At 36.9% G+C, this 25,394-nt stretch overlaps 2 protein-coding genes across 10 annotated transcripts in view; both read right to left on the bottom strand.

Moving 5' to 3' along the window:
* LOC134527202 (conserved oligomeric Golgi complex subunit 4) overlaps positions 1–25,394 on the bottom strand; it is a 235,313-nt gene that overhangs the window by 150,456 nt on the left and 59,463 nt on the right. For all 9 annotated transcript variants that reach the window (XM_063359664.1, XM_063359663.1, XM_063359659.1 and 6 more), the window contains one exon: positions 15,839–15,995. In XM_063359664.1, coding sequence (XP_063215734.1) covers positions 15,839–15,995 — 157 coding nt within the window. The remainder of the gene's footprint in view (positions 1–15,838; positions 15,996–25,394) is intronic.
* LOC134527203 (zinc finger BED domain-containing protein 4-like) lies at positions 16,004–21,961 on the bottom strand. Its single transcript, XM_063359667.1, has 2 exons — positions 17,281–21,961; positions 16,004–17,147 (listed from the first exon to the last, which is right to left on the bottom strand). Exons 1-2 carry the CDS (start codon positions 18,898–18,900, stop codon positions 16,794–16,796), a joined length of 1,974 nt encoding a protein of 657 aa, XP_063215737.1. The 5' UTR covers positions 18,901–21,961; the 3' UTR covers positions 16,004–16,793.

Genomic DNA, 25,394 nt, shown 5'->3' with positions numbered 1-25,394 from the left:
AAATGAGGTATTTCGTCAATATAAACAGGTAAAATCGGTATAAAAATTCATTAAAAAAACTGAAAAGCGGTGTTAAAAATCGGCAAAAAAAATTACCGGCAAATAATATTATTTTTTAAAATTATTTTTCCAATGAATTTCCTATACAAATATGCATATATACACTTTATTAACTTTAGAAAAGCATATTAAAACCAATTAACTTAGCAAATGATATATAATGCATTTATATTCAAGCCACTTAATGCATATACCTTGCAATAAATTTTAAAAATATATACATATATATGTATATTTATATTGATAATTTATTTAAAATGTACAACAATGTTGTATGCTTGAAATGGTTGGCCTGAAGTATCAGACTGCAGTTACAGGAATCAAGTCTTTTCGCAGCCACTCCACACTATATACAATACTTGTGCAATACTTGCACATCATAATTTTACTTCCTTCATCAAAAATAAAAAAGCCATCACTTTTAAATTCCTTTACACGTTTTTGGCATGTTGAACTAACCAACAATTAATTACTTCCAAGAAAAATTTTTTTTAATTTGAGGACCTAATGTGTTGCATTCATTGTGAATACTGAACATTTCCAAAACGGCGCCATTTTGGAATAGTGGCGATATTGCCTTTTAAAAACATTGTGCTGTATTGGATGCATAACTTACAGTTCAAATAGAAACCACAAGCACAACCTGAAATCTTCCGAAGTTAAACGTTATCTTAGGTTAGGTTGGCATTATTTAAAATACTTAATGACCGTAAAATAAAAATATTTTAATCCTTTAATTATGGTGCTTTTTTACTTGCGATCGGAAAACTTCGGAACTGTTCGGGTGAGCGGCTTTCTACATCTGGATAGACACATCTATGCATAGAAAGAGTCTGTGACTCTTTGGTCAAATTTGCAGTATCAACAAAGAAGATGGCGCGTGACTTCGTTAATAAAATATATTATCACGATCGTTTTGACGGATGGTTCTATTTAATTTTTTTTCCGACAGCTTTATATATACGACAAGTTATCTGAGGTTAGAAATAATATATTATAAATTGGTAACGTTGCTATGGGGAAAAAAAAATACCGTTTGGATTCCAATCCACATCCCTTACCGCATGAATTTATGAGAATACAAGTTTAATACTCTACTCACGTCAGATTTTTAAGGATTGTTGAAATTTCTTGCCGTGTTTACAGTTATAAAACGTATTGCATATTATTTTCGTAGTAAGGTGGTACAAGTTGGCACTGTCTGTGTTGTGTTGAACAAAGGAGTTAATAAATATTTTTTGCGTTTTTTGCGTGTTTTATCGTGAATTGTCAAAAAAAAAGCGAATTTCGTGGGAAAATCAGATTTAATGAACATTTCGCGTTTTTCGTCGTTTTTTCACGATCGCGAAAATTGCATGGCCCTAGTGATTACTCATCACTGCAAATGTTAACCGGGTGAGTCATACGTAACAACCACGAGCAAAGTGTGCTCTACTATGATATATTTACATCACCTATGTAGCATTCATAGTTTATGAGTTTTAAGTGGTGTCGAATCCTCAGACAAAGAAACATTCAATCCAACATTAACACATTCATATTCCTGTCAGTAATTCATGTCAAAAATGTATGATAACTTGGGATGGTGATTTTTCGTTTTCGCGAAATAGATGCGAAAATATGCTAAATTATATTTTTTCCACTATAAAATGCGAAATCTAGACTATTCCGAGATAAATGCTAAATAAAGGTAAAAAACGTAGATTTGTCTTCACTCTACACAATTTATCTACCGATTGTATTTCGTTTCAGTTCAGTATCAAAAGAAACCATCATTTTATGGCGTATTCAGCACAAGTATCTTATTGTCACGTCATTCACAACACTATTGTTCGTAAATATTGAATGAAGAATGGCCATCCGTGCCTCGCGATTGTAAACAAAGCAAAGAACTAGCTGGAAGATTGTCCGTCATCTTGCAGAGTACAAGTTTTTAGGCCACCAAATTGCGACATTTCTGCTTCGCTGCGCTAAAAATTCTAAGTCCCATTTTCTGGCTGTGTTTCACGTGAAAGCAGCGTTCTTGTGTAGTCTGTGGAAGGTGGTGTGTTTACAAATACGTGCATACTCGTGAATGTGTTATATACTGTTATTTCTCGTGGTAAAAATGGGCCGAAACGTCATTTCCATTTGCGATCGCATAAATAAATACATAAGTGAACAGTTCTACGAAAGTGATACGAATATTTTAATGTGCAATTTAATTAATCGCCGTCTGGAGTGGAAAAAAAGAAAGATGTACTGGATAAGCACATTAAATCATAGGGACATCGGGCGGCAAAAAAAAAGATTCACCAAGAAGTCGGATGAAGAAAAAAAGTCGGTAAAACGACAAGCAACGGTTTCTGGCATTTTCGAAAACCAAAAGAAGATGAAAATTTAAAAACGAAAAAAAAAAAAAAAAAAATGAAAAAACGAGTTTCAATAACGTTATTTGTGCACTCTACATCAACTATGGCCATGAACACGGCTAAAAAATATTTATTGTAATATTAAGTTGTCACTGGTTTTTCTAAATACATAGGAAAACCCTAACAAGGAGGAAAAATAACGTTTGCGGGTGGTTCTGAAACTAGTTGCTAAGTTAAGTTCCTTCCAATAACAATTTATTGACAAACCCAATAACACAAACAAGTACTTCATTATTCTCAAACTGACATAAAAAGTAAATAAGTCGGGTTCTTGTGGAGTAGAACTGCTGATACAAGATACCACTATAACACAAGACATATGAATTAACTCTCTGTGATGGATTCTAGAACAATTTAAAAAAAAAAAAAAACAATAGCCTTAATTCTGGCGAGCCATGAGCTTGTCACCGCCTACGACCGATACGCCGTCAATTTAACTACTAAGGCTAGAATACATACAAAGTCACACTGAACATTCATAATCATAATATTACTCAATATTACTTGTAACATAAATTCAGATCGTTAATACAAGTGGTTACAATTATTTACACTCAACCATTGGTGTAACAGTTTCTGTTTATGAGGTTTGTTTTCTGTTACTCTTCCGCCGCTACCAAGTGAAGCTCTCTACACATTGCCGCAGTAACGCATAAGTTCTTATCCTGCTCGCTGTCTCTTGTGTCCGCGAATAGTCGTTATGCCTACAATTCTTCGTTACCGGTGGTAGAGTTAAAGTCAGTATAGTGTTGTAATCTGGTGGTGATAGTGTGGTGATAGTGTCGTGTTTGTGTCACGACACCCGCTCTCTCGGCCCTCACGGAAATTGCTAACGCACGCCCTCTTTCCCTTGTGGTTGGACCTTTATTTTTAGTTAATGTCCACTCGGAAAGATTTTATGCCATATCCAGCGACACTTCCACATTAACTGTCCATATCATGGGTTACAACTTGGAGAGGTCTCACCCAGTCAAAGTCTTCTCGGTCCTCGGGCGGCAGCAACTCCGTGGAGGTTGACGGTGTAGGCCGGGGAGCGGTGTCGTAGCAGCGTGGCAGCCTGCCCGCTTGAGTCCCAGTTGTTCTGCTCTTCGATTGACTTGGCGCATGCCCTTTTATACTCATTGGCTTCCCTGACGAGCTGGAAGAAGATCAGTCTCGTCTATTCGGGGGAAGCCAGCCCAACTTCCTTTTCCGTCCAGTTCCGCGCGCAGCCGACTGCGCACGTACTCGTTCCAACGACTGCAGGTCTCCTGCCGCGGCGTTTGAACGCCTGCGCGCTCACTGTTGCGCGGGTGGTATTCAGTGAAAAGTCAGGGGCAATATTCTTTCCATGTGTACGCAGGTACACACGTTACAAAGTATTCAATATATTGCACTCATAAGTGTTAAATATTGTTTGGAAACCTTCCAAGATAGGCTATCTTTGTAGTTGTACTAGATCTTTATTTCTATGGTTGTTAAAAATCAATATGTGTATTATGTAATGCTTTTTAAAAATATACTTTTCTTTAGTAATGTAAAATGAGAGAATTGGCTAAATCTTGTTTTTAAAAATGCTACAAAATGCTCAATTTCAAATTCAAAATGCTAAATGTTATTATTTTAAATTCTATCAATCACCATCTCTAATGATAACCATTAAAAATTATAACCTTAGTTAATAAATAAACCAAAGATGACTTACCATATTAACTCGCATATAGGTCGCTGCAATTTTACCAGATTTGATGGGGAAAAAATGAAGTGCGACCTATATGTGGAGAAAAATTTTTAAAAATTTTTGAGGAATATTTTTTTCAATATTTTGATTTAAAATGCGAAAAAGAAGTTTATATAGGTATAGGCAAATTTATTTACAATGTACTCACACAGCGAAACCCCTTATTTACGTTACCGTTATTTACATTTTCCCGTTATTTGCACTATATTCTTCAGGTCCCGTTTCGTTCCCATTTAGTCAAATACAATACTTTCAAGCGAATTACGTCTCAAAAATTGAATCCATCCCGCTATTTACGTCACGTAACAACCATAAACAACCAGAAAATACCGTGGGTAGTTTTAAGAGTAGATAAGATTAGCTAGTAGGCCTAAAAACATCGTGAAAACCGTAACGTTTATAGTCAGCAATGAACATTTTAAATCGCAAAATATACTAATTTTATAACATGAAAAGTTGCCTTTATTTCTAAACATGTAATAATTTAAGCCTAGGCGTGTAAAAGTCCGAGTAATTATAGCAGGAGACAATCTAAAATGCACGAGGGAAAAACGTAAACTCACGAATGTATTAAAGTGGCTGATTGTTAAGTTCTGATACTGTATTTGTGTCACAACTTAGCCGAAATACTGGTACGAGACAAACTTCACAAGATAAAATGAGCGGAGTCTTAGTAACTGTTTTATACGTATTTTATAATTTCGGAAGTATTGTACAGTTGACGCATATTTTTTAAACTAACAATTTATTCCTGGGGATCATAATTAATTAATTATTGGTATCAAGACATCAAGATGAACGTAAACTTGAACATGTCACGCCAGCGAGAAAACTGGTGCGTATACCAATAAACTGGTATTAGAACTGGACAAAACTGGTACACGGGAGGTGGAGCTTATATTTTTTCTGCTAAGCTCGCATCTATTGGCTGGCTACTGATGGAACTTCACGAGTCTGGGCGGAGCGTTGAGTGAGTTATACTGCGCATGCGCAGCTCAGTGAACAAAGAGAGCCAGCCGGCACGCCGTAACAGCAGCTGACCGAGTACAATGACCTTTTTCCGCGCACGGTGCGCTATTGACGGTAAATTTCCATCAATTTGCAGCCCTTTTTTTTTAATTTTTTTTTACTGTGGTGCAATGCGTATGTGTAATGAATTACCGGTGCGACCTATGTGGGGGGAATCTTGAATACCAAATTCAAGACCTCAACTATGGGTGCGACCTATCTGCGATGGCGACCTACGTGCGAGTAAATACGGCATGTTTTAGATTGTAATTGTGTAGAATAGTGATGGGTCAGATCCTAATTAACTCAAAACTGAATATCAATTTCCGATCCCAGAGTGTAGGTACTCATATATACCCCTCGAAACTGAACCAAGGTGTCACGTGACTAAAATAAAATACAGTAGAACCTCATTTTTACATACCCGCGATATACGAATTCCCGCGATTAATGTATTTTTTTACATGCACTGTCAATTTCCCTATACTAATAATGCATTCTTTTCCCGCCTTGTGCAAAAGCATTTCCCACTGTTTGCGTAGAATTAGTGCTGTATTTCGTGGCAAACCATCGGAAAATTTAGAGAAAACAATAAATTCTCAAAAGGAATAGCGTGAAGTTTAATTATTAAGCGTTACTGCATTAATGTGTATGGTGACCACAGCTTCGTTCGCCATTGTAAACAACTTACTTTTTTTTGTGCCACGTGCTATTGTATACCATACGGCCATGAACCAAACGTATGGTGACATAAACATGAAAATTAATAAGTACTTTTCTAGCGTTCCCCTTTAATCTTAAATGTATTATGCATGAAAATAAAGGTGAAAACACATTTTAAATACACAAAAGAGAGGATTACTGTTCCATTATTAAAATACGTTTTAAGCAACGTACGAGTTTCCTATAAATATGGCATCTTCATGCATATTCGGCGATGTTCATTTTAACACATTAGAAACATTCTGAAAAGGCAAATGGCTGCAATGAATATCCAAACAATGCAATGGCAATTTAACTTCTATTCCTCAACGTAAACAATTATATTGATGGTGGTAACTATCGTTTTATAGTATTATTTCTCAAAAAATTTAAATTAATAAAACTTTAACACGTAATTAAATACAAAGTTCAAAAATCAATTGTGTTACAAAATTTCAGCACCAACTGGCTATATCAAGATGCTTCAACATTCTCATCTTTTACACAAGAACAGCAAATTTCATGTTTAACTTTCGGCAATAATGAAGAACGGCGATATTGGATATATTTAAAATTTTAATTATGTGAGATATTGAAGTTCTAGTTAATATATAAAAACATAACAGTCTCTGAAATATTATTTAGTGTGGTATATATTTTCTTATTGTTTCCCATATAGTGAGATGATAAAAAAATTTTTAACATTTCCCTCATTTTGCGTTTTCCCGGTTTTACATATTTTTTTCCTGGTCCCTTGAAATATGTAAAAATGAGGTTCTACTGTATTATAAAATAAATGAAAAATATTAACTATTTTGTTGAAACATTTAACCACATCCACAAACTAACTTTCCAGAATATATATATATATATAAATATATATATATATATATATATATATATATATATATATATATATATATATATATATATACACACACACACACACAAACATACACACACATGTATATAGATGTATATACATATATATACATGTATATATACACACATGTATATATATGTATATATATACATATATATATACATACACACCTATACAGTAGAATCTCGTTATTATAAAGTACATCAATAAAGCCTCAACTTTTATACTTAGTAATGAAAGTACTTTATTCTGAAAGTCAATATATTTACCTTTAAAAAGTAGTATTTTTTAATTTTTAAAAATAAATTAGTAGGGGATCAAATGTTACATTAGCTTGGAAGCAAATATTTGTAAAACAACAAGAATTTAAAAAAAAATTACTGAACTTAATACAGTTTCCTAAATTCTAGGCCTACATATACAAAATTTATATCTGTCGAACACAAAATGACATGGGTTAAACTATTTTGCAGATATGTACATTTATTGGGATAGAATTCCCTGAAAATACTTACCTTAAATATTTTAAAATCACTGGAGAAAGTTTTTTGTTTGTACAATACAGCATGTACAAAAAAAGTTAACTTCAACATAAAAAACACAGATAAACAAGAAATTCCATGCAAGTTTAGGCATGACCACTTTTTTTTAAAAATGATTTTTGAGTTTTTTACATAAACACACTTCAAAGAAGAGTGTTAGCCTTTCTTCTAAACAAGAATAAATTTTATTCTTTTTTCTTGAAAAACTGAGAAATTTTAGTATGCTTTGTGAGTTTTTAAGTGTTTGTTGCACAAACTGTTCAACATTGTGCATGGATTCCATTACATAGATGGGAACATTTTCTGTTTTTGAAAGAAATGATGAAAGTTTTTCAAAGCACATCATGGCTTCTTTTGCAGTGACTGGCTCCTCTTCAACTTCTTCATATTCTGAGAATTCACTGACTGCCGCTTCCATCACTTCATTTACTATTTCTGCATCAGTCAACTGTGGTGTAGTTTCCACATTACAATCAATACCTTCATAGTCTTCAAAAGAAATGTTGTCTAGTTGCAAAGTACTTGACACTTCTTGCCAAACTTCTGGTGAGATGTCATCATCAGCAACAGCATCACTTGCAGAACTTGTGGTTGCCTGGTCCATAGACAAACCATCACTGCTGTCTTTATCACTTGCCTTTATGATGCCAGATTTCCTCCAACAATTGGCTATTTTCTCCTCCTTAACATTCCACCAACCACCTGTTATAAGTTGAATGGCTTGACGGACATTGACATTTGTGGGCAAACTGCACCTGATGTTGATTAAAATTCTCTCAACGAGCCGCTTCCGAAAATGTACTTTTGCATTTTGGATGATGCCTTGATCTAAAGGCTGCAACACGGAAGTGCAGTTCGCAGGAAGAAATTCTAATTTTACATTTTCAAGTCACACATCAACATTATGAGCTGCACAGTTGTCAACCAGAATGATGATCTTTTTGTGTTTCCTTTGCATTTCTTTATCGGTCTCAACTAGCCATTTAGAAAAGAAATATTTTAACATCCATGCCTTTGTGTTGCTGACGTAGTCAGCTGGAAGTGATGCAACACCTTTAAAGCATCTTGGATTTTTGAATTTTCCAATGATTAAAGGACGTAACTTGGTGGTTCCAGTTGCATTGCAGCAGAATAATACTGACAACCTCTCTTTGGATTTCTTTCCACCTGTGCACTTCGCTCCTTTGTATGCCATAGTTTTATTTGGTAGAAGTTTATAAAAAAATTCTGTCTCATCGGCATTAAATATATTGTCAGGAGAATATGACTCTAGAATTCCGTTCAATTTGTCGACTTTCCACTGCTCTGCAACTGCCGTATCAGCATCTTTCTCTTCCCCAGACCCAACGTTCCATGAAATTCCCTGTCGTTCACAAAATCGATGAAGCCAGCCATAACTTGCCTGAAAATCTTTGATATCCATCAAGAAAGCAAAATTTTTTGCTTGAGCCTGCAACATGGGTCCTGTGACTGGAACATTTTGTGCCCTCATATCCTTCAGCCAGTTGTTCAGCACAATTTCCAGGTCTTTGTTATCTCCTAGGCGAAGTCTCTTGCGATCAGCTGATAAAGATGAGGGTTCGTACAGTTTGATAATTTTTTCGCCATCTTTTACTATTGTTGACAATGTAGTGGGCACCAAACCAAACGACCGTGCTACATCTGCCTTTTTCCTGCCTTTGTCAACTTCTTTTAAAATTTCCACCTTTTCCTTCAAAGTGAAGTGCTTGCATTTTTTTTTACCTTTTTGGCCATCCATCCTGATTAAAATAATCAACAATACTGTTTAACCTCGCGCCACGTCAAACGTAAACAAACCTCGCATCCATAGATAACCATAGTGCCGCACTAGTAGCACGTGTCGCGAGCATGGCTCTGCCAGGCGACATTCCGACCTTCATGGCAACACAATTAAAGCATGACGGCCATGTTGTGACAAACATTTCTAAACTTAACCTGCATAAATTAACATCATTGGATTTTCTATTTTGTATATTAGTTAAAATATAATTTTTATTTAAAGTTTGTATCTGCAAATATATATATACACACACAGTAGAGCACCCTGTATCCGGAATGGTCGGGACTTAGACTATTCCGGATAGTAGAAAATTCCGGAAAGTAGAAATTGACTATAAGGCCCCCTAATTGAAAAAAAAAAAATTGCTCTCGAAGTTTGTGAACATCCTGTAGCTGTAGATGAGGACGGCAAGGGGTGTGGGGGTAGGGTGATGACAGCTACATCCGGTGGTGTGACCTTGCCACGGGCACGCTTATCAGACCTTGCCTAGAAGCACGCTACAGCTACATGACTGTACCATGATGTCCGCGCGAAGCAAGCAGACGTAGGCGAGACGTTTGACATTCAATGAATTGTGTTACAATTACGTAATTTACATACAGTTTGTACAGTGATTTGGTGTATCCACATGTTGCATAAATAAAATATAAAATAATAACACATGGTACAGTTAGGTACGGTACATTATAAATAAAAAAACACTTCCATGACTCACTGTAGGCTACACATGTCCCGCGAATAAAAAATAATGTTCTAGAACTTAGATAAACTGCATTGAAATAATCACTGTATACGGCCCCACTTGTCTGTGTAAGAAACATTGTTTAACAGTCGCATTAATTTAAATTTAAAAAGCTAAACAACAAATTACCTAAATCGTCACACATAGTGAAAGACAGGAGAAGTTAAAGTTAATCACTGTCACTGTCACTCTGAACGTAACTGTTTACGTTTGTGCCACTGGTGCCAGGTGTTGAATCGTCAATGTTCTCACTCGTAGTTGAAGCAGGTGTGGAAACAGGAGCTTTTTTGAACATGTCACTAATGCGTTGTTGCCGCACACGTTTGTGCTTCTCTTCAGTCAGCTGTTTTTGAAGCATATACAAATGCATAATTTGCTGGTCGTTGATATAACTTCGTTGCTCTAGGCCAGCTATTAATCGTTCAATGTGGTGAAGGCACTCATCTTGCGAGATTTTCTCCTGTGGTTCATCTTCATCGCTACTGCTTTCATTGTTTCCGTCGTCTTTGTTACACTTAACAGAGTCTAATATCTCCTTATCTGAAAAGTGATGCACAACGGGAACATTATCATCAACACAAAACCATTCCACAATGTTTTGTTCTTGCAATTGTAAGTCTTCTAGTTCTGGATTTGTTATGTTCTTGGCATACTCCAGCAGTTCGTTCACGTTTTTTTGTTCAAAACCTTTAAAGTCGGCTTCATTTCCCTTGTCATGAACCTCGTCACGATAAACCAAAGTCGGCCACAATTTAAACCATGCCTTGTGAAATGTTGACGCAGGCATACCTTCCCATGCACGAGCTAGTGACCATATGACATCCTTTAAGGTGTATTCCTTTTTAATTTCTGAGATAGTTTTGCCGCCATTCAGATCAGATAAAAAGTGCTTCATGAACTCCGTGCGATAACGACATTTTAAGGAGCGTAATATTCCCTGATCTTGCGGTTGGATTAGTGCAGTGCAGTTAGGGGGCAGATACATGACAGAAACATTATCCCTGTCTAGTGTTTCAGCTGCAGGATGCGCGGAGCAGTTGTCTAGCACAAGGACAATCTTGCAGTGCGGGTCTAAGCCTATCTTGTTACAGTGTTGCCGGCTCTGGCGCACAAAACTGTCAAACCATTCTGTGGTTATTGCAGATGTTATCCACGCGGTTTTTGTAGCTCGGTATTCAACAGGTAACACTTTAACACCTTTTAGCGCCCTTGGGCGCAAGCTTTTGCCAATTACGAGTAGCTTCAGCTTGTGGGTACCGGCAGCATTTGAAAAACCAAGCACGGTCAATCTGTCTTTAGAATCTTTCATCCCGCTGTGAGGATTATCTGCAGTGCACAGCGTGCTTCGAGGCATACAACGCCAGTACAAAGCAGTCTCGTCCGCATTGTAAACTTGGTCTGCTGTTAAGTTGTTGTCCAACACATATTCTGCGAACTCAACAACAAACTTTTCCGCCGCCGCTGTATCTGCAGAAAGCTTTTCACCGCTAACTTTGAAAAAAGAAATTCCATGGCGTTTTTTGAATTTATGAAGCCACCCTAACGAATAGTCACAATCGTATGTTAGATTCAGTTCGGCATGAAACATTTTTGCCTGTTCTATCAGCATCTGTCCAGAAATGCTAACACCTTCACTTCGCCGCAAACGAAACCATTGATAAAGAGCATTATCAAGGTCGCTACATTTACTACCCTGCATTGTTTTTCTGTTTTCCATTCCTCTCTTCGTATCACTGTCCGAATAAAATTTACACAGTTCATACTTTTGTTTCTTTATGTCGTAAATCGTCGAAATGCCGACATCATACGATTGGCTGAGATTTTTAACAGAAGTCCCAGCATCTAGTTTCTTGAGAATCTCAACCTTTTCTTTAATGGTAAGAACTTTTTTCCTTCGTTTACTACTCTTTTCCTCATCACCAGGAAGTTTATGTTTTGAAAACATCACGTGTCTGCAGGAACGTACATACTAGCGATCGCGCACCACAAGCAAGACTGACATTGAACGCACACAATACACCACTCCCCCTCCCCTACAACGCATTATCACGGCGCGCTCACGTGTAGGCGGGGCCGCTGCCGCCAATTCCTGATATGCGCTCGACGCCCGTGCACTGCAGTCGCGAGACCGGAAGCCTTGGCTTCCATCATAACTCGCTGAGTGTTTATAAAATCAAGTGCACCCTGACTGACTAGACGGGGCGTGAACTGCGCAAACAATCGGTATTTACTTCCGCGGGAATAATATATATTAATATATATCATAATTCATTTAAAAATATATATATTTTTTTTAAATTTTGTAATTTTTTTTTAACTCTCGGAAAACATCCGGATAGTAGAAATTCCGGTAAGTAGAATTACGGATACAGGATGCTCTACTGTATTTGCATTAATTAAAACTTTAAAAACGTGCTCTACAAATAACCAAAAGATGGCGCAGCTAAAAACAATTGTCGAGAAGAGGGGTGAGACAGCAATTGATTGTTTAGATCATCTCGTGATCCATGGAGGAGGAAGAAAGGCCCGTTATACTGTACTATGATTCTATGAATCGTTGAGACAGTGTTTGTTTACGTTTTATACTTGTTAACGATTCTTGAAAGTGATAAAAAAAATTATCATAATGTACTTTTATATTAAAGAACCCCTGCGCAAACACAGTAACAATTATGTAAAATTTTCCTGATAGCAGGAAAAGAATGGTCGTTGTATTGAAAGGTAGGATACGTTATTAACGTTAAAGTTAAATAATTTTACATTGTTTACATTGGTGTTTTGAGCGGGAATCTAAAATCATACGTTGAACTGAAAGCTACGTTATTCTGAAGTACGTTGTAATGGAATTTCACTGTATATATAATGTTAGAAATGTGTTTGCCCAACCTTGAGGCTATTAACAACTATGTTCCATAATAAACACTTATTCTGATTAATATATATATTTTTTTAAATATGGGTCTTACGTAAAACATCCACAGAATAATTTTAATAAAAATAAATCAAATTATTATTTTTTCAACTATTATTCTATTTTTTATATGGCTCATATGAACTTGTGACTATTGGACATCATTACACATTGCTAATATTTAAAGTTAAGATACTTACATGAAACAATATCATTTAAAAAAATAAAATACATGCTAGCTCTGAAAACTATTCATGCAATTTTCTTTAGTGTACAATGATCTATTGAAACTGATTGAAGATGATGTTATGTTCAGTCTAAATAATATGGATTATCCTCATGATTCTATACACGATAATTAGATCAAATATACTCGACTAAGTTCAGAGGAGGGCAAATAAAAACTCCGTTCTTCTAGGACCTCTGGTCTTGTTCCCAGCCGGTTCAGGATATGCGCCAACTCTTGCTGTGAAAGAAAGTCTAGAACTACGACCCAGAAAAACTATTGATGATTGCGACTCTGCTTGGCTCCGCATAGGTTTAGTTGAAAATTCCTTAAAATGGGTGTGTCTCACCAGTGTATACAGGAATGGTAGCTGTATAACTGACTGGAAGTCACGCAGCACAAAGGCAGATATTCGCCCGATGCGGTAGTGTAAATAACTGCGAAACACGACTCCCTATGGTCCGTATGATAAAAAATTGGACTTCATCGACTTAATACTTGCAAAGCTACATAAATTCGCAGTAGCCACATATCTTCCCATTCTCTGCACGGGATCCCTAGACTAAAGGACCACCCCACGCACAGAGGACGTCTTCTCAATCCGAAGCCCAATACTTAAGTAAGTGTTTTTTCAAAATCGCTAGCCAGCGAGCATCTAGGCTAGAAAGAATGACTAAGTGACCTCGCTTCCTACTTGGCGAAAGAGTTAATACTCAAAGACCACAGCTAACGAGTGCAGTGAAGCGAAATCAGTAATAAATGGAATATAAATATACAGCAAAGAATAATAAAATCCCAAACATGAATAGCAACTGATATGCTATGGAATAAGCCTGGATTGTCACGCTATGCACAACTCAGTACTTAAATACACGAAAGAAAAAATAATTATTCTTATTTAAATGACAAAGTAAACATATAAATATAATACAAAAATGAGTACAAACATGTAAACATGTCTCAATGTTTATACCTCTAATACTGAATCCTTAGAATACATGCTATTTGAGGATTAAATTGAGCCATCCCTAGTTTAGAATTTAAGAAGTTGTAACCATTAATTGCCACTGCCGGGGGCCTGCAAGATCTCATCGCCGGACTCAGCTTCCCTCCGCCAGACAGCAGACGTGTTCCTTCTCTCTGTGCCTCTCACTGTCACCAACCAAGCATGTAGCATGAGACAGCCACCATGCTGCAATTTATTTCACAGTATCATACACAATTGTGTGCGCATGTATTGGAAGGGACACGATAATAATAAAGATGTGCATCACAATCTGTGTAGATGATTGACCATGTGGGAGTGTGTGTGCGGATCAAGGCACATGAGAGGTCATAAAATCCACAGTAATTAGGTTTTAAAGTGTGCCAGGCACTGTAAGAGTGCTAGATCCTTAAATGACAATATAGGGGAATTGTGTCTAGCATCCATACAGGCAACATCAAGCCCTAAGAAAATCTTAAGCCAGAGGATCGTGTGGACTCCCACGTGGTGGCGCCCATCCAACAGTACCTCCGACACACTTCCTCACAAGACCTCTCACCCTTGACATCAACTCTCACTATCACTGCAGGACTTAACCGTATTTACTCGTGTATAGCGCGCACCACGATTTTTGCAACAAATTCGAAAGAAAAAAATTTATAACTTTTTTTCCCATAAATAAATTTTACTAACATTATGTGGTACCTGTTAAGTTATTGCTTAAGAAACAAATGATTATTTACATTGATGTGTGGTGATGTGTCAGGAAAATACTTAAATTAAATACTCTTCCACCTGAAAGCGAAATTTTTGTGGAATACCGTACCATCTGAAACGACCGAGCAAGCTAATCTCTGCTGTGTAGACGGAAGATAATGAAGAGCTGTATCGTCACAACTGGTACGAGGGCGAGAGGGAGGGAGGGAGGGAGGCAGGCAGGAACGGGACTATGACCATCAAGTAACCTTGACAGTTAACAGGACTAAACACCACCATTCCCATCACCGTTACTAAGCTTCACCGTTACTAAGCTGGCGCGGAGGACTAGATGACTCACAGGTAGCTGCTGGAACGAGGGAGCGAAGGAAGTGGGCGGGGGACTGGTGACAACATGCTCTCTCTCTCTCTCTCTCTCTCTCTCTCTCTCTCTCTCTCTCTCTCTCTCTCTCTATCTCTCCCCCTCCCTTCCTCCCTCCCCCCCCCCCTCGTCAAGCTCGCTCGCTGGAGGCGACAAGTGGCGAAGTGGCATTTCTCCACCCGGCACTGTTACTAGCTGCTGCGCTGGCTTTCTGTAGAGGGGGAGGTCTAAAATAAACAAGAGAGACCATGATGTGCGAGCTTGCGTGCGTGGGTGTGTGTGTGTGTGTGTGTGTGAAAGAGAGGCCTCGTTGCTCGTGTGTATGTGTGGGGTCACCCATCACCTGGCAGTTAACGACTACCACTCCTCCTCCCCCCTGCCTCCCCCCAACAAACTTTTTTTTTCCGTGTATAGCGTGCATTCTTGATTTTTTTCCTTTACTTGAGGGCAAAAAGGGCGCGCTATACACGAGTATATACGGTATTTTGTTTTTTTTCAGTGAAGAAAGAGTAGGACACTGAAACCATGTCAGTTATAGCCAAGTCACTTACATATGTTAACCTCTTCAATGCACTAAACAAGACACTTCATGCAGTGGTAGGATTTTTTTTTTACAGTGATTCATGAAATGATATAAGGCATAAAAATCTGTGATAAGTTGAAATTCACAGAAAAACTGAAGCTGGCAATAAATGACTTTATTATCTTAGATTTTTTTCTGTAGTTAAACTAGTACACACACAACTTAACTTACAAGACTCAGACTTACCATAGTATGTTTCCACAAGTGGCTGATGGATCTCAATAATTCGTGCTATAGCCTCGAACAAAAGCGTTAATGTGTCAGCATATATGACATTAGCACGCTTATCTGAGCTGGACGTCCCAAGAGCAACTTTCAAGTTTTTTTCAGAAGTGTCTTGCAGCTGCAAGATTACAATTGGCCATGATACATAATGCACATTTCCTTGAAAAAGTATTCAGTAAAAGTATATAGTAGGGATGGGAAATTTTCAAAATTTTCGATTCGATACCGATTATCGAGTCTTGTTGCGATCATCGATTCTTATCGATTATCGATTCCAATCAATTAGGTTAAGTTATAGATTCTCATTTTCGGGATTGAAGTATAAGTTACAATGGAATCAGTAAACATACTTATCGAATACACTAAAAAAGCATTTTTCAAAATAATAAATAAATACTATTAAATTTAACACATAAAACAAAACTTTACATTACTTGAAATAAAGAAATTGAAATTACTATTCTGTAATGTGTAATGTGTAGGGCAAGCATTATTTTTTATGTGGATTATGTTTAATCCAGTTGAATATGTAATTTTGAAAAGAGAATACGTAATTTAGTAATAGGTCAGTAGTACTAATAAAAAGTGAATTGTCGTAAAGTCATCAAAATACTAACAATTTCATTGGAATACAATTTAATAAATAGTATATTAATTACTAAATGTACAATCATTAACATTTATCAATCAAACTTTAAATAGCCACAAAAAGTTGTGATTATTAAAAATATTGTAAAAAACCAGAAACTACCAAATTCAATCTTTATACCTTTGAAATAAATGACAACATAGTGAAATATCATAAAAACAACACTTTTGACAAAATAAAATTGAAAGTTCTTAAAATAATAAATGAAAACTGGCAAAGCATCTTATTAGATCACAAAGTCTTATTAGATCCTAAATTCTTATTAGATCACAAATTCTTATTTAAAAAAACCAACATTTTGACTCGTTCAGGATCTAAACGGTTCCGTTTCTGATCAACAATCAGTCCTGCAGTGCTGAATAATCGCTCGGAATGTACAGTTGAAGGTGGAATGCAAAGAAATTTCTTTGACAGTTTTTTTAAACATGGGTACTTGGTATTTTCTTTCCAATACTGGAAAACGTTGGTACTTGAATTTTGAATAGGTTCTTCCAAGTAAACATTAATCTCATCTTCAACTGATGCGATGTGGCTTACACTTGGGGCAGTCTTCATTATGTTTGAGTAAAATGTCCACATACCATGGCTTTCCATTGCTTGGCTGGATGTTTGCGGCACAGACTGAGAGAAAAGCAACAAAATTTTCAAAATTAAAAATTAAAAATGAACAAACAAATGTGTCAACATAAAACAGCAGAAGTAGACAAATAAGAATACACTTAATGAATTACAAGGAAATTAGCACCTAACTTACCTCAGTTTCAGGTTGTTTCAAACAGATAGTTTTTCTTGCTTCTTCAATCAAAAAAACTTTCGCTTTTGTGACATTACCGTCCTGCACAAAAACATGGTGTTTAAATCGTGGGTCCAGTAATGTTGCAACTGCGTACAACATATTCTCTTCAACATCAGAATACTTCAAAGTTATGGCAGCAAGCATATCATTTTTGATGCCCTGTACACCTGATCCAGTAGGTGCTGGTTTCCTTAGCTCTTCAGTAGAACTGTTGATTATAGGTATGACTTCTGAGGCTGTCACACACTGAGTACTTACAGCCAATGTTGCATGGTTGAAAATACTTAAAAGGTTTACTACATTTGTCATCAGGTTCCATTCTGCTGATGAAAAAGTCACAGGTAACTGCAGAGTTGCTGATGCTAAAGAAACAGACTGTTTTTGCTCAAGTAAGCGCTGTAGCATATGGAGAGATGAATTCCAACGCGTTGGTTCATCCTGGATAAGTTTATGTTTTTTCATTTTCAGCGTGGCTTGAGCCTTCTTTAACTCTTTTGTCGCCTTACAAGAATGTTTGAAATGGCCAACTATGCGACGACCGTTGGCAATCAGATTATTTACATTCTTGTTGTTCAGTAGCCCTTCCTTTACAACAAGCTGCAGGGTATGTGCTAGGCATGGCAGATGTTCATATTCGGATGATTCTAGGCCAGCAGTTATGTTCCTGGCATTGTCTCTTACAATGGCAACAACTTTAGATTGCAGCTTCCATTCTTCAAGTGTTTCTGTGATAAAATTGCACAAATTGTTCCCTGTGTGAGATAATTCAGGAAAGGGAATAACCCCAATGTTGAGGTGTTGCAAGACAAAATTGGAATCAACAAAATGCACAGTTAGACCAAGATAATCGTCATTGGCTGTTGAAGTCCACATATCTGTTGTAAGACTCACATGTTCAGCTTCGTCCAACTTTTTGTTCACATTTTCCCTACATTCTTGGTACATGTGTGGTACAACAGTATTTGAAAAATGTTTTCTGCTGGGCAAAACATACCTAGGCTCAAGGAATTTGACAAATTCTGTGAATCCTCTGTCTTCAACCATGCTAAAAGGACGATTGTCTAAGCACATCATTCTACCTATGTGCTGAGTTATTGATTTTGCACGAGGATCAGTGGACTTGAATTGTGCAGTTTTATCAATAAATGATTGTAATGTAGGCTGGTATTGACTTTTAGGAGTTAGCCTATACTGGTTTGGTGTTCTTGATGAAATATTCGTTTGGCCAACTTTCTCAGCATGCCTCGGGGACACTGAACCGCTGCCTCTCGATGAATCAGTAGCAGTAGGCCTAACATCTGAATTTGATGACAATGGCAAGGTTGTCTCTGAAGAACAATTTTGTGCTGAACTATCATCTATTTCATTTTCTTCAATCTCGCTCAATTCCGATGAATGTAGCCTTTGTTTCTTCGTCTCATGAACGTAACTCCCATGCTTGTTTTCGAGATGTTTTTTCATGTTTGTTGTAGTTTTAGATTTACCGCCACGTGAGATTGTACATTTACAGATTTGACATATTGCGTAGCCAGAATTTTGTCGGTCGATGACAAAGTATTTCCACACTTCACTAGACATCACGTAAATAAAAATGTTATTTTACTATTCGTATTGCGCTAACATTACCCAACATTCAAACAAAGAAGCATCACTGGAAACAAAAGCATGTAAGAAAATTTCTACAGTTGCCGTACTGGTAACTTACTGGAATGAAAACGTGTTTCAAAAACGTCCATTGAAATTTTATGTTTAAGTTGCGTAATTAACTGGTGATTTAATGTTTACTGTTATTAAATAAATTACGGAAAATACGTAACTCGTAAAATGTTACGGGCTATGGCCACATTATTCTTGCATTTTATCGTTAAGTAATTGAGAATAAGATCTGTACCGGAAGTTGGCAAACCTGTGAAAGTTCATGTATAGACAAATGCTGGTTAACAAAAAAAATCATTGACGAAAATAAATATGCAACAACGCAAGTGAATAAATATACTAGAAACGTAGAAAACGTGGCACACTTCTCAGTAGAATCTTGAAATTTTGTGCACATGGCTACCAATGTGGGTGTATTCAGCAAGTAAAAGTTGGGCTACAATTTCTTTATACGATAACACTGCGTTAATAAATAAATAACCCTAAATGCACAGTACGAAATCGCCAACCTCCGTTCCCGCTTACGGGATTGTGGCAACTGAGCTGTGGTAAGCTATGTTATATTTCATTTATTATTTATTATATCGTTTATGGTTATTTATTTAGTTGTAAAACTGACTAAAATTACTGCAACGACAGCGATGAACCGCTGCTAGGCAGCACTTTACGTCTACATCCTGCAGAATTTTAATAATCGGTGATTTTCGCCGATCCTCGATTATCGATTATGTATCAAAAAATCGGGGTATCGAAGAATCGACGGATCGACTTTCCCATCCCTAGTATATAGCAAATTACTATTACTGTCACAAATAAATCTACATAACAAAGCTGTTGTCATGTTGGGGAACAAACATTAAAGAAACAAATGGTTTTCGGAAAATAGCTAAATAACATGGTATTTTTCATAATATTTACACCTACTGCTTCAGTAAAATCTCATAACAATTTACCTCAAAAAACCCACAGTTTTAGTTCTTAGTAATTAAGTTATAAATACTGAACTATTACTAAAAATAAAACATCTTGGAATCTGAAAATACAATTTGCTTAAAAGTAGGGATGGGTACGAAACCACATTTTGGTCGAATCCAAATCCTTGTTCGAATCCTCAGTGTTTGTCATTGAATCTATAATCCCAGTCCCACACTAAACTTCACCACATGTTATTAAAAAAAATCACACATTTATTTTAAAAAATTACAAAGGCCTATGTATTAAAAAGAGTCACATGTGTATTTATAAAATTATAAAATAAGTACATAGTGTATACACCTGATATAAAATAGAAACAAATAACCTCAAAAACCACACACGTAAGTTTGCATCTGTCTAATTCTCTGTTAAATTAATCCTTCCTATGTTTTCAATAAAATACGTTTGTATAACAGACACCATTTTAAAAAAGCTAAGTTTTTTTCTGCAATATTATATTATTGAAGATTGGAAATGATCGAGTAGTTATGCTAATTGACAAAATGTAGCGTAGTTTATCTTAGATTTGTGCTATTTCCGTTACCTTTATAATATAGTTTAGGTATACAATTTTCTAGAGCTGGACGAACCTCAGTTCTCTGGTTTCGAACAGAGCCGAACCGAACCTCATACAGAAATAATTGTTTTGAATTAAAATGAATCGAAGACCAGCATTTTGGTCTTTAATTGAGTGGTGAGAAAGAAAGGTTCTCCAGCCATATGTAAAATTAAAACATTATATAGCTTAGCTTATATATATACCAACTTTTAATTCATGAAGAAATTCCATCTAAATTTCAAAAAGACTATCTTCCTTTTCAGTGTACACTAACCTACATTAAAAAAAATATAATATTATAAAGATGACGAACATTCAGCATAAGGCCACATAACATATATTTGTGAAAGACATAACCTAACATTTTTAATAAGTAAAACTTTTTAATAGGACATTAAAAAAAAGTCGAATGTGAATTAAGTTACCTATCTACATTACAAAACCCACTGACTGCAGTTGCTGGCTGCTCGTCAGAAGAAACTTTAGACATTTTTTGGGGTGGTTCTGGGTAATCTGGGTGGTTATTACCTATCTTTTCTCCATTTGGAAAACTTAAACGACGTAAGCCTGCTCATCGCAAATTACCTCAAGAACAATAATATTGTAAACGTAACGTAAGAAGTGTGGTTATTGAAATTTGCGTCGGAAAAAAGAAAACACGAGAAGTAATGATGGCTACCGCGACTACGCTAGTCAACTTAGTACCATACTGTAAAATTTACTGGACCAGTACTTTTAATACACAAGATTAAATTAATATTTTCAGTACCTGACTGTTATAACCAAAAAAGCCAAAGAAAATAAATACATCCCAGTAATTTAAAATTCGTAATTTACGTAATCATTAGAGCTGGGCCGATCACCTATTTTGCCGATCATGCCGATGCCGATCATCTGCTGCCGATCTTGCCGATCTTCTGAGCCGATTAGAGCCTTTCAAGTACCTCTGATTACACATTGCTTTTGACGGATCACTATAAACGGTGAAATATTCCCAGACAAAACTACTTTTCATTGACATGATTACTTAAAAATCACGACATTATAAATTTCACGGACTAGCGATTATACAGGTAAGCCCGGAAGGTCTTGTCAAGCTTCTCAGACACCGGCGTGCAGCTGGGTTAAGACCAAGGTCATGTGACGTAACATCTCCCGAGGCTTACTGCGCCTTGGCAGCAGATGGATAAAAATAGTAAACTCCCCATTATTCGTGTTCATTGGGACCCGCCGATGCCCGGATAATTGAAATTCTGTAAAAAAAATAATAATAATAAACCCGGATAATCGGTTAACGGTAAGGGCCGCCTTCGAATTGTTGTCTCGGCTTAAAAAAATACGGCACTGCCTAGCCATTAGTTCACGGTCATTTACAACAGCCGAAGAGAGAAAGATAAGATCGTGCTGACCTTGTACACATAAATTTTGGGTAGCTCCCCACTCCCCTCCACCCCTTCGACCAATAAATTTTGGGTAGCTCCCCACTCCCCTCCACCCCTTCGACCAGCCGAATGCCAGACAGACACGTCACTCGCCAGGGGCCCTATGCTGGAGTTTTAAGTCGTATGCGAGTTGCCAGCCGAGTGGTCTTTTCCGATCGGTTTGATGCTTTGGTATGCACGAACTGTTCCAGTTTACTCGTGTGCGACTCGAGTGTTCGGAATGGAAACCGAGGGGTCCAACTCGAATGAGATAACCATTACGAATGCGAAAAGTCACGAAAACAGTGAAAATGGCGGAGTGGTTGGATGTTTTGGACATTGAAGAGCTTGAATTAGCTGAAATAGAAGCAGCTAGAAACCCTCGTCGATTCCTAGAACGGAAGGATGCGTTTGAACTGGACGACAACAAATTTGTTAAGTTATTTCGTCTTAACAAGCGGTGTGCCGGAGACCTGATTAGCAGTCTGGAAGAGGTTATGCCGGCACCTTCTCGTACAACTGCACTTTCTGTTGAAACTAAAGTAATTGTTAGCACCTTATAAAAACCAAAGAAGCCCTATTGTTATCTTTATGTGCTTGCTTATGTGTAGTTTCGGTGACAAAACAAATGGTTCGTTAGCTGTCAGAGTGCAATGTTATGCAGAAGGCAGTTAGGCCTGTAGTACATTTTTAATATAATTATTGACTGAAGTCAAACACTAAAGCACCATTAACACAGAATGGCAGTTTATCCCTCCTTGGAGCATACCTGAATTAAGTTACCAGTTACAATAAATAGCTAATCAAAGATAAACATAGTAAACCCTCTGTTTAAGCATTATACAGGTTTAAATAGGTAGGCCTATTTCAGTTATGTTAAAATGCTTGGTTTGTTCCTGTGACAGTGGTAATAGCCTGGCATATTTAGTTCCAAGTGAACGTCTATGTCTTGTGTGTATCCACATTAAAATTAGCCTATGTAGCCTGCTCCCTAACGCCAAACTGAACATTAATGGTTAATTAGGCCTACATGTTCATTACAATACTGTAAACACAACACTAGTTAAGGCTACTTAGTCTTCATTTTGGTAAATATGTAGAGTAGCGGTATTTGCGAAAAACAAAATGCTAAAAATCCGAAAATACTTTTATTATATGCTCTTTAACTTCTTCTTTTCAATAAACCCGGCGGAGATAAGAAATTCCAAATACTTTAGGAGATATAGAATTTTTTAATATTCATATTTGGGCGATATTTGTTAAAATAAAAAAATTTAATTCCGAAAATACTTTTATTCTGTGCTCTTTAACTTCCTCTTTTCATTAAACCCGGCGGAGATAAGAAATTCCAAATAATTTGGGAGATATCGAATTTTTTAATATTCATATTTGGGCGATATTTGTTTAAAAAAATTAAATTCCGAAAATACTTTTATTCTGTGCTCTTTAACTTCCTCTTTTCATTAAACCCGGCGGAGATAAGAAATTCCAAATACTTTAGGAGATATCGAATTTTTAATTTTCATCACAATACCTGTGCTTTCATGCGGCGTTCAGCCTTGTTGCTTGTTTACGAGTGTGAATTATTTTTTTTCGCGACGTACGTGAACGACTACATCATTTTCTACTAATGGCAAAGGAATTGTACCCGCCTCTAACTTAGGCGAGTTTTTAACGTTTCAAATTTTAATGTTTTATTTGTTACTTTGATATTGTTGCGCAAGTAATAAGTAAAAAAAAAAAATTACGTGAGTTCCTACTGTTCAGCCTTTGTCCTGGTTTGTTAGGTCAGGTCAGCTACATTATAAATACTTTAAAACTGAACAACCATTAAAATTAATTCATATTATTTTTAATGTCAGTTTAGTTTGAAAGTATTTATAATGTAACTGACCTGACCTAATCGACCATTTTAATTAATTAGGCATTCACGAACACACGGCAAAATAAAAAAAAATGTTTTGATAAAGAGTTTGTCTTCTTCCTACCAAACACGACAACAAACGAAACGGCGATCGTTGATTGGCCAGTTGGAACACGAGCAGAGTAGCCATCCTGACAAATTCACAGTTCTCTCCGAATTACCACAATCCACTCGACTTCTCCGTCTCGAAGACTTTTGTGTAAGTCGCATGCGACAAGTAGCACCTCGAGCATAGCAAATGTCGAACACACCAAGTCGTATGCGAGTTCATCACTCTACTCGACTCGAATGGTCTATGAAGTCGAACGATTTCGAGCATCAGGGCCCAGGCGCCTGCCGTGCGTTGGCGGGCGGAAAGTAACTCAGCAGCACGTGAAACAACATTCGAACAAACGGGAGACGGGAAGCAGAAGGCAGGACATCCCCCTCAAGTTTAAAGAGTGACAAATGTGACAGCTGAAAAGGGGGGGGGGGGGGGGACACAAAGGGTCGGTACAAACAGCGTTGCAGAGTTTGGCGCCCACGCGATGGCTTGCATTGTTTGCCGGCCGCCGGCCCGCGTGACGTTAATTTTAAGCGCTGACAATTTTAGCTTCTCTTTTTTTTCTGCACTTTTAAATCGTCCCGGATTATCCGATTCCCGTATTAGCGCGTCACGGATTAACGAGGTTCTACTGTGGGAAACAAAACTCTTCATCAACCAGGTTTTATACAAAAGAAAGTTAAGCTCTATTTCCCGCTAAACAGGATAAGAATATAAATTTCGCTAAACAAAACTTTCAATAGGCCATATTTAGCGAGAAAAAACTAAATAGATGAATTCCCGAAGAGTAGTTTACTAACCACAAGACTACTAGCGCCATTAATCCGTACGAATTCCGTCGCGCGACGCGCGTCACTCTAATCTCTGGCGTCACATAACCAACCTAAACAAGTCGCCATTCGCCATTCCGGTAATATTAACCGTAAATGGTAAACAAATACATAGTTTTCGGTTCGTAAGTGATAAATGACTTTGCAAATAGTATAATGGAAAATTATTTTACCGAAAGTACCGTAAATATACGTGGAAATTGATACTTAGGTATGTAACTGTTCAATGTTTATAAAACTTACGGTATTTGTTTACTTTATTGGTATATTTTTTTCGTGTGTGGTTATTATTAAATCCTATTATTTTTCGATGAATAAGCAAATTTTCTTCCCTTTAAGTACCGTAAACAAACATGGAAAGTTGTTAGGTATAGGTAATTATTCAATGTTATAAGTTTGCAGTAGGAGACCAATGATCGGCTCAAATAATCGGCTACGTTTTGCCGATCATTATGATCGGCAAAATAAACAAAATCGGCCGATTATTACGATCGGGGATCGGCATCGGCCCAGCTCTAGTAATCATTTCCTACCGCATTTGTCTTGTGTTAACTTGATCACGTTAGTTTTGCCAAAATACGAGAGTTCTCGTACGCGCTTTAGTTTAACGTATGGGGTACACAATCTTTGGTGATTTTACAACACTTCTCGTACACGCACTATA

This window comes from Bacillus rossius, chromosome 1 (assembly GCF_032445375.1).
Source record: "Bacillus rossius redtenbacheri isolate Brsri chromosome 1, Brsri_v3, whole genome shotgun sequence".
In the NCBI taxonomy this organism is placed as follows: Eukaryota; Metazoa; Arthropoda; class Insecta; order Phasmatodea; family Bacillidae; genus Bacillus; species Bacillus rossius.
The sequence above is the reverse complement of the archived record's forward strand: the minus strand, read 5'-3'. Positions and strand labels throughout refer to the sequence as shown.

Bases quoted from the DNA above. Each gene is read 5' to 3' on its own strand.
- LOC134527203 (XM_063359667.1), bottom strand. From the start codon at position 18,900: ATGTCTAGTGAAGTGTGGAAATACTTTGTCATCGACCGACAAAATTCT. The intron at 17,148-17,280 runs GTAAGTTAGGTG...CTTTTCTCTCAG, and splicing joins TGAAACAACCTGAAACTGAG to TCTGTGCCGCAAACATCCAG.